The 10,153-nt window shown below is 37.7% G+C and overlaps 2 protein-coding genes across 2 annotated transcripts in view; both read right to left on the reverse strand.

Moving 5' to 3' along the window:
- Positions 1-1,699: 1,699 nt before the first annotated feature.
- LOC107140492 (histone H3.3A) lies at positions 1,700-8,696 on the reverse strand. The gene is made up of 3 exons (XM_015483584.2): positions 8,520-8,696; positions 7,231-7,384; positions 1,700-2,348 (listed from the first exon to the last, which is right to left on the reverse strand). Exons 1-3 carry the CDS (start codon positions 8,645-8,647, stop codon positions 2,220-2,222), a joined length of 411 nt encoding a protein of 136 aa, XP_015339070.1. The 5' UTR covers positions 8,648-8,696; the 3' UTR covers positions 1,700-2,219.
- Positions 8,697-9,826: 1,130 nt separating this feature from the next.
- Positions 9,827-10,153, reverse strand: part of LOC107140495 — a 45,153-nt gene continuing 44,826 nt past the window's right edge. The window contains exon 4 of the mRNA XM_048809784.1: positions 9,827-10,008. Within this exon, the coding sequence (XP_048665741.1) occupies positions 9,827-10,008 (182 nt within the window). The remainder of the gene's footprint in view (positions 10,009-10,153) is intronic.

The raw sequence follows: 10,153 nt of genomic DNA on the forward strand, positions 1-10,153 counted from the left end.
TCCTAAGACATACTTACCTGCAATTTTTTTTTCTTACAATATAACTTTCTAGAGTTTTTTTTTTTTTTAATTTGGAATTTTAAGGTGTTAACTAGCTATTTCTTTAAGTTACTTTAGTATTCAAAAGCTGAAACTTAACAGTGATTTTAGCTTTAATCCCCACACATGGTTTGGACCCAACTGCAATTTGCTATAAATTTTGACTTAGCAGTTATACCATCCCCAAAGCATGGTAGGGAAAAGGATTATTAGCCTCCCAGTAACTGAGCACTAACCCAGGAGCCAATAGGCAGGCAGATGATATTCAAAACCTGAGTCAAAGAATAGTCTCAAGCTCAAAACTACTATGCATATTGGTCAGAACTCAAGAATACTTTTCCATTCAATTGCTTCACTTACATATACCTTTATGTGGTGCTGGGGTTTGAACCCAGTGCTTCACACGTTAGGCAAGTGCTCTACCACTGAGCTGCAATCATTGCACAAATATTAACATACCATGATATATTAAAGTTCAATCATACATTTGCATATTACCACTGAATGCAAAGCTCATTACATAATGCTAACTTTTGGTAATAAACACTTCATTGGTTATCTAAATAAGGTACATCATGCTAAAAAACTGGCAAATTAACTGCTTACAACCATTTTATGGGACAAGGAAAAAAATACTTTTGGTTCACTAAAGCTTTATTAGAGTAATTTAGGATGGAGTCAGGCACACCTGTAATTCCAGTCACTTGTGAGGCTGAAGTAGGATTCCAAGTTTTAGCAATTTATCAAGAGCAGTAAAGAAAAGGGGTTAGGAATGTGGTAGCGCACTGCTGGGCTCGATCCCCAGTACTAGGGTGAGACGAACACAAATTAGGGCTCCAAGAACCTTAAGTATATAATCTACTTGTAAATAATTAGTCCCTAATGGATTCCAATAGTTAACATAACTTCCTCTCCCACGGAGACAGTTTACTTCTAAAAATTGTTTTCAATAACTACTAGATTTTGGTATCTTATACTGAAAAAACATAAGCAGAGGGAGAAAATGCCAGTACTTAGAAAGCCAACTATTACACCTTACTGATCTAAGTTTGTTCTTAGCCCAATAATTAGGTTTCATTCAATTTAATGTCACATTAGGTCTTATGTTATCTTCATTCCACATTAATCATTCCACTGCTAAATGTAGCTTATGAACTATTAGTACTTGCAGGGTTAACAAGTACACATCATAAAACAGCCAGAGCTGCAATACACTAATACTTTTTGAGTTAAATTTAACAGCATAGTACTTTTTTGAGTGTACATTTAGTATTCAACACAGATTCAACTATTTCCAGGTGGTTTGAGAATCAACACAATGTATGTCCAGAGTTAAGATCTGGTTTTGGCAAATATTTACCATCTACACATTTTTAAAAATTAGAAATAAAGGGCTGAGGTAGCACTCACCTAGCATGTGCGCGCGGCCCAGGGTTCGATCCTCAGCACCGCATAAAAATAAATAAATAAAATAAAGATATTGTGTTCAACAACAACAACAAAATAGAAATAAAGCCTTGTTTCCTTTCCATGCTAAGCTTATACTTATCCACACCTCAACAGTTTTGTCTTGAAGCACTTGTAACTAAAATCAGTTTTTAACATGGAACCTTTGAATTAATTGTATGGATAAGGTTGATTAATAAAGACCAAAAGCAAGTATAGTTTAATGTATTTTAATAGCAAACTTACAGGAACAGCACAGAAGACAGACAACATTAAAAACATGTACTTGAATGTAGGACAACTCAGTTAGAAAAGTATAGTGAATGGATGGAATCTACTGTATGATAAAAATGCTACAAACACCATTTAGTTGCCGTCAATAAGAAATTTACTTGTTTAAAAAAATCCAAATGCTGGCATTGTCCAGAAAAATTTAACAGTTTTATTTATAATTGTTATAAAGTTGAACTGCTGAAACCTGTTCACTGAAACATTTTGACTTGCATTAATGCTTTACATCCCCGCATTTATATTAAAAATTCACACACAAATGAAAATGGAAAAACGGCCAATACCTGATTTCTGTCCCCTATTTTTCCACTCGCAATCATATACTTAGGTACCTTTTGACCCCATGGAAAAAAATATCTAACGTTCAGAACTACCAATAACAGGAAGAAGAGAAAAAAAAAATTTTTTTTTGAGAATGAAATGTTTCCCATCATAGTGAATTCTTAAGCACGTTCTCCACGTATGCGGCGTGCTAGTTGGATGTCTTTTGGCATAATTGTTACACGTTTGGCATGGATAGCACACAGGTTGGTGTCTTCAAAAAGGCCAACCAGATAGGCCTCACTTGCCTCCTGCAACAAGAATAAAGAAAAATCATTAATGGTGTTATTTCCAAAACAGTTAAGACACATGAACTATAATGAAGTTTTTGAATCCTAAAAAAATAAACTTCACAAGATATTGACTTTTTAACCAAATAATTACATTTAAAAACCTATTAAAAAACCAAAAAAACCTTGTATGTCTAGAGGCTGGGGTTGTGGCTCAGTAATAGAGTGCCTGACAAGCACGTTTGAGGCACTGGGTTCAATCCTCAGCACCACATAAAAATAAATAATAAAGGTATTGTGTCCATCTACAACAAAAACAGAACAACAACAAACCCACCTTTGTCTATAAGTCCTCATGAAATTACACAAGTCAAATCACTTATTAATAGGATTCTTCAAATATCTCATGCCAGCCTGGTGTCCTTATTTTGAATCCTACTCACTCCAATATCTGAACCTTCATCTTGTCAACAGTGCAATACAGTTAACTGGATTCTACCATACATGATCCTTAAAAGGATCATCTTTTACTTTTGTGGTGCTGGTGATTGAAACCAGGGCCTTGCACATGCTAGGCAAGTGGGCTACCACTGAGATACACTTCTAGTCCTATCTTGTTTATCAAGTTTTATAATAAGAATACTTATATATTTCTAGTATTCATTACAGGCTGGGGTGGGGGGAAGGTTACTGTGGACTAAACTAAGAGCTTTAAAAACATGCTAGGCAAGTACTCTATACCAGTGAGCTTCATCCTCACCCTTCTTTAAAAACAACAACAACAAAAAACTTTTGCAGTACTGGGGACTGAATCCAGACACAAAGCCACAATCCCAGACTTTTATTTATTTACTTTTTCGTTTTGAGAGAGAGCGAGGATCTTGCTAAGTTGCCCAGGCTGGCCTTAAACTTGTGATCTTCCTTCCTTGGCCTCCTGAAGAGCGGGGATTATAGATATACAACACTGCACCCACCTTAAACCCTTCTAAAGATCCCAATCTGTAACAGCATTTGTATATTGATCCCGCCAGTTTTCCCCTATTTGACTACAATTTTATTTTAAGGCATATCCATAGTACCACTCAAAAACTTGGCTGTATGAATCACTGACACTTGGCATGTGAAGGGGAACTTCCACTTCAACTTATCAAGATTCTATCTCAAAATAAAAAGGGTTGGGGATATTGGCTCCATGGTGAAGTGCCCCTGGGTTCAATCCAAGGCATCAAACAAAAAACCACCTCATTTTGAAATGACAAAATTACCAAAATCACCACTTTAACAGTCACCAGTCCAACTGTTTTTGATTTAGAGCATCAAATGAAAAGTTACTTGGTCCTCTTCTCTCTCCATAAGGAAAAGCTGTTTCTCTGATCAAGATATATTTAGGGTAGAGGTCGAGGACATAGCTCAGTAGTTCAGCCTGCTAATGGCCCTGGATTGAATCCTGAGCACACCCCTCCTCCAATGACTTCGCAATAAAACCAAGAGTCCACTTTTAAAAACATGAACATGACAAAAACTAACTCAAAAGGTTTACATTTTCCATTTTACGAAGTGTATCTTTTTACTTTTTTGGTGCTGGGGATTCAACACAGGGTTTCTGCATACTAGACAAGTGGTATACCACTGGAACTAGACCTTCATATTTAGACCTTCATCCCTTTTAGCTTTATTGCTTCTCTTCTGTAAAAATTTGTTGCATCCAAATTTTACTATTTTTACGTCATTCTTTAGCATTTGTTATTAAGAACTAAATCTTATTAGCCTTAAGATTTAGTTCAAGACTCCATGAAAAAGCAAGCAAGCATTCCTTCTGTCCATGTTTCTAGTGCAGGTAACCTTGAACTCCTACTTCCCTGGCATTTGTATTGCGTGCGCGTGCATGCACACATTTTTTTTTTGTGGTGCTGGGGATTGAACCCAGGGCCTTGTGCATGTGAGGCAAGCACTCTACCAACTGAGCTATATCCCCAGCCCCTCAAATCTTTTAATATCTTATTTCATTTTGTACTCACAATGCCTTACTCAAGTAGATATATGATATTTGCTAGTTTGTTTCAGTTTAATTTTGTTCAACCCATCATTTTAGGATTAGGCATTCCTTTAATGTTTCTATGAAATGCAACAAAAGTTGCTATATGGACATGTCAACAGGTGCACGGTTCTGAGACCATTTAGAGTGGTATCTTTTATTGGTATGTTTGATACAATTCAGATGTGGTATGGCAGAGCTAAGGCTCTCACTGCTGTCTTAGACCCCAACTGCTAGTATTTAAGGTCAACTTGGAGATTACTGAAACCAGAGGAGGGTTTGCCCATGACAAATGTAGTTCTTATTCTATTACCAATGTTCCAACGTCCCTTAAACATTGACTGTAAAGAGGATTAAAGACTGACTACCACATTATTTTGTAACCAGTGAATGTAATTAATTTTGAATTAACAGCAGAAGGAAAAAGACCTTACAACTTAAAGACAAATGTCAAATTTACAACATTTTGAATATATTTATGACTCTTTCTCGTTTCATAACACCAGTGTTTTGGTTTTTTTTTTTTTTTGTGATGCTGAGGATCAAACCCAGGACCTTGTGCATGAGAGGCAAGCACTCTACCAAATGAGCTATATCCCCCAGCCCACAGCGTTCATTCTTAATAGAATATTTTAGTTCAAAGTGTCAGACATTAAAGGCAAAGACTAGAATTATAAGTTAGTCAATTTTTTATTATCTATGGCAAATTCTTGAGTAACTTCTCACTACTGAATGACTGTCCCTCCTCCAGCTATACAACAGCCCCTCTTTTATCCATGGTTTCACACCTTCAGGTCAACTGTGATTTGAACATATTATATGGAAAATTCCAGAAACAGTTCATAAAATTTTAAACAAAATTTATTAAAGGCATTGTTATAATTGTTCCATTTTACCATTAGTTACTGTTATTAATCTCTTACTGTGCCTAATTTATAAACAAACTTTATCATAGCTATGTACACCTAGGAAAAACATGGTATATACAGGATTTTGTGCTGTCCAAGGTTTTGGGCATCCTCTGTGAACATGGGAATATGTACTCAGTTATAAACTGAGTGATTCTAAAGCAAAAACAGAAAAAAGGAAAAAAAAGGGGGGGGGCCTCAGAATCCTATATCAACTGCTATCTTCTATTTTACTACTTGCATCAGCAAATTATCAATTTATATCGTAAAGAGAATTAATGAGTATGCTTCAAAAAAGCAAACAAAAGGCTGGGGATATATAGCTCAGTTGGTAAAGTGCTTGCCTCGCATGCACAAGGCCCTGGGTTCGATGCCCAGCACCATAAACAAAACAAACAAAAAAAGCAAACAAAGCAAAAGAAATTATAATAGATTATTCTTTCTAGTTAAAATCAGAATTAATGCTAGAAATACAGGCAGATGTAAACATTTGGCCAAAAGCCAGTAAAACCAAATTTAATGACAAACATATAACTGAATAATAGCATGGAAGGAAATCTACACACGAACAATTTTAAAGACAAAAGCCTTTAACCCAGATTAAGTAATCCCAATTATAAGACTGAATTACTGACACTAATACTTTGACAATGAAGCTCAAAAATGCTAATTTTCAGTATAGTTTTATATTAAGCATAATCCTATCAACAATAACTACAAAAACAAAAATTAGTATTTTTATACCTATAAATCTTGGGAATCTTAAGAATAGTTCTGACTTGGTAGTTCTAAGTAACAGCATGGGAAGATTTTAGTAGTTGAAATTTCAGTAATTTTCACCTACTGAGAATTTAATGGGTGCCTATTACTGGAATTCACCAATCAAATGAAGTTTAGACTAACCATAGAAACAGCTCAACCAATTACACTTCAGGGTAGAATCCACCTATCAAATCTTTCTCACATATAAAGCAAAAGCCCTATTTTCACAGCAACAGCAGCCTAAAAATCCTCCAATGGAATATATGTAATTCTAGACCCTCCTCCCAGTCTGATTCAGGTCTACAATAGTGCCTAGAATCTGCATTTTAATCACTCTTTGCCCCATACTCCTGAGGAGATGGCAGTCTTAACCACATTTTCAAGAATGCCAACCATATGATATAAAAAACAATTGATGTTAATCACGCTACATACCTTATCAATTTTCTCTCTCTCTCTCTTTTTTGGTGGTGCTGGGGATTGAACCCAGGGCCTTGTGCATGCAAGGCAAGCACTCTACCTACTGAGCTCCTCTTTTTGTTAATTTCAAGTTTTAATCTTTTAAGTCACAATTATTTTAATATGTAACAGCCTCTAGAATAGTTATTTCTCAAAGTCCCAACACTATGAAGCTAAGAGTAAGCTTAGTACGCTCTCCATTTAAGTGGAAATCCATAATTAATCCTCTTTAGCAAACTACAAGTCCTCAAATCCCTGCCCTCTTAACTTGTCCAGTTATTATCTTCACTATCATCAATTCAACCTTAACTACTACGCACTACTTTTAACTTAATGCATAATTCTTTATCGCCACCTATTCTGTCTAGATGTTAAGCTCTACATTGTATTTGTCTCTTCAGGTCTACTAAAAAGACCTCTAGGTTCCAGATCTTAATGTCCTACTATAGTCATAACCCAAACCAGAATTTTTTCTTTGAACATTGCTTTTAGTGCAATTTTTAAAAAATTTAAATGGTATAATGGAATCTGCATCAGGTTTTGGAATCCAATGGGTTCAAATGTTGCCATTTTCTGTATGCATAACCTTGAGTAACTTAATCTTTCCCAAGTCTCAACAGTAAAATCACCTACATTTCACATTGACTCAACTACTTGAACATATGCAAAGATTTAAAATCATTCTTTAAACACAGCACAAAGAAAAACTCTCAAGAGTCTTCCCCACCCACCATTTTACCTGCAAAGCACCAATAGCTGCGCTCTGGAAGCGCAGATCTGTTTTGAAGTCCTGAGCAATTTCTCGCACCAGACGCTGGAAGGGGAGTTTGCGAATCAGAAGTTCAGTGGACTTCTGATAACGTCTAATTTCACGGAGTGCCACAGTACCAGGCCTTTAAAAAAAAAAAAAAAAATTAACATTAAAGAAACTGTTGCCACACAAAAAAGTGGTCAGCTTTAAAGAAATGCAATAATTTTTCTAAAAACAAACCATCCAGGTATTCTTCAGCCTCAGTATTAAATATTACTTAGCCAGGCTGCTAATAAAGACTCTTTAGCTGCTTCTCATTTTGGTACCACTCTTTTTTAATATAGCTGCACCCTAAATTATTTTAAAAGCCCTCAAAGACTTGTGAACATAACCCAGTATGTCATTTAAAAAGTGGTTTTTAATTTTTTTTTTTAGAATACCTGTATTTTGACTTCTGTCATCCCTCACGAATAATGAAATTTGTATACTCCTTATTGTACAGTGTTTCTTGGAAGTTTGGAAGCTTTTCTTTTCTTTTTTTGGATGGCAGCCCTGGGGATTGAACCCAGGTATGCTCTACCACTGAGCTATGTCCCTAGCACTTTTTGAGACAGGGTCTTACCAAGTTGCTGAAGCTGATGTTGAACTTGCCAGGCTCTGCCTCCCAAGTTGCAGGAATTACGGGAGTGCACTATTATGCCTGGCTTCTTTAAAAACTAATTGTCTACAAAAAAATTTTACCTAATTTCGACTTGTTTCTTCCACTGAATAGGATAACTGTAAAATCGCAGTCTACCTAATTATGAACAACTTCTGCCCTCTAATGGCAGATGTCCTTAACAACATTGCTTAGACCAAACTCAAATAAGCTAATAAAGGAGGAAATAAACCAATCAACCAAATGAGGGATGGGGACTTTATAACAACCCAATTTTGATTAATGTTTTACCACAAGCAAGAATGGCTACCCAGAAAAAATTTAAAAAGCACTTTATTATTCAAAAAAATACTAACAGCTGACTAAATGTTAATTTATCCCATTAACATTTTTACTGATGAATTAGATCCCCTGAGGCCTCTAGATCAGTTATGACTTCAAAATTAATGTTTCTAGTAAGATCCAATACTAAATTACACACACACACATGCATTCAAGTAGTAAATATTCAAAAAGAAACACAACAGTTTCCCTAAAATAAAGTTTGACTGTTAATCATCTTTTTTGTTACATTATTTGGATACTACAGGAGACTTTGTCCCATTTCTTCCTTTAATACCTGTAACGATGAGGTTTCTTCACCCCTCCAGTAGAGGGCGCACTCTTACGAGCGGCTTTTGTAGCCAGTTGTTTCCTGGGTGCTTTACCACCGGTCGATTTGCGGGCAGTCTGCTTTGTACGTGCCATGGTAGAAAGACCTCCTTACTTACCTACCAGCATTAAAAATAAAATAAAATAAAAAAAAATTCACCATATGCAACTACTAAACATCCAAGTTTCCTGTCACTACCCCCCCCCAAAATTTGGAAACTATGATTAGTATAGAAAAAAAGTCCGTAATGTTATATAATGTGAAAGGGTGCGGATTACGCCTATCACCTAAATATGACTTCTTGAAACAAACTGTAGTACTAGAAAATTGTTAGTATTAATACCAGTCGTCTTTCAAAATGCCAATTCTGAGAGACAAACGGCAAAACAAAAAGCCCCATAAAAGCCTTTGATCTAATTTCTTTAATTAGAAATTAGAAATGTCTGTAAAATTCGAGCCACAAACAAGTCAAAAGAACGAAGCCACAAACCACTGAAAGGTCGAGTCAAATTACAGCAAAAAAAGGTTTTAACCCCCCCACCCCCCCTCGCGTCTAGCAGTTAATGGATTGCTGTAAATATCTGAAAACATTCTTGGTTTTGCATCTTTACAGTTAATGTTGACAAAAAGACGTCTCGATAAACAAGGGGAACAACAGCTACCACCACTGAGCATTCTACAAAGCACTGTCCTCGCGTCCAGTCCTCACAAGCTTCGCAATGAAATAAAAGTGCCCCGCACCCAGTCTTTAATTAACGCACGACACCGACCGACCCGTCCACCCCAAGCACCACATAAACTTTTGGTTTTGCTTCCTCCGGGTTCCTCGGCACAGGGTCCCTCCAGCCTGCCCGCCTCGCTCAGGCACCAACTCGGCTCCAAGACCAGAACAAAATGGAAACAATCGCAAAACGTATCCGATTCCCTTCCAAAGAGACAAAACACCAAATCGCTCGAAAATACCTCGATCCTCTGCCACGTGCCGCCCTCCAAAATGCAAAAGTTTTTTTTTGCATTTCAAATGCATCAAGTTTCCACTTCTCCAAAAAAGGAAAAAAATGTCCTTCTTTTAAATTTTTTCCTCCCTTTTTAAAATGGGGAAGAGAGAAACGGGGGAAAAATATGGTCGGTGACCAGAGAAGAGAGACAAGATGGTGAAGCTTAGCAACAACTGTGGGGAGGCAGCAAAAAGCGAGTTACCCCAGGGTGGGAAGCGGCGGCGATTTCACCTCTTTCCCGCCCGAAAACTGGGGGCTGGGACCCGGGGGCGGTAGTTAAGGGGCCCGCGCGGGTCGTGGTGAAGGTTTGGGGTCCGGGGAAGGGACATCAGGAGGGATTTCACCGAAGAAAGAGGAGCCAGGGGCGCGGGAGGAGGGAGAGCAGGCTCGGCGCCGCGTTGCTGCTGTAGGGCTGAGGCGGCGAGAGACGGGAGAACCGCCGCCGCCGCCGCCGCCGCCTGGGGGAAGAGGCAAACTCACTCCTCACCTCCATTTCTGGGCCAAAAAGTTTGTGGGCTAAGCTAAAGGGGCTGTGGGTCCCTTCCCCGCAACGGCAGGGCCCGGTTCAGGGCTGACGGCAAGCGGGGCTCGGTTCCGGAGAAG

The sequence above is a fragment of the Marmota marmota genome, unplaced genomic scaffold, assembly GCF_001458135.2.
Source record: "Marmota marmota marmota unplaced genomic scaffold, marMar, whole genome shotgun sequence".
NCBI classification, from domain to species: domain Eukaryota; kingdom Metazoa; phylum Chordata; class Mammalia; order Rodentia; family Sciuridae; genus Marmota; species Marmota marmota.

What these genes read in the sequence shown, in the direction of transcription:
- LOC107140492 (XM_015483584.2), bottom strand. Translation starts at nt 8,647, where the DNA reads ATGGCACGTACAAAGCAGACTGCCCGCAAATCGACCGGTGGTAAAGCA. An exon ending in AAGAAACCTCATCGTTACAG is followed by an intron (nt 7,385 to 8,519) that starts GTATTAAAGGAA and finishes TTTTTTTTAAAG; the next exon opens with GCCTGGTACTGTGGCACTCC. An exon ending in CAGCTATTGGTGCTTTGCAG is followed by an intron (nt 2,349 to 7,230) that starts GTAAAATGGTGG and finishes TTCTTGTTGCAG; the next exon opens with GAGGCAAGTGAGGCCTATCT.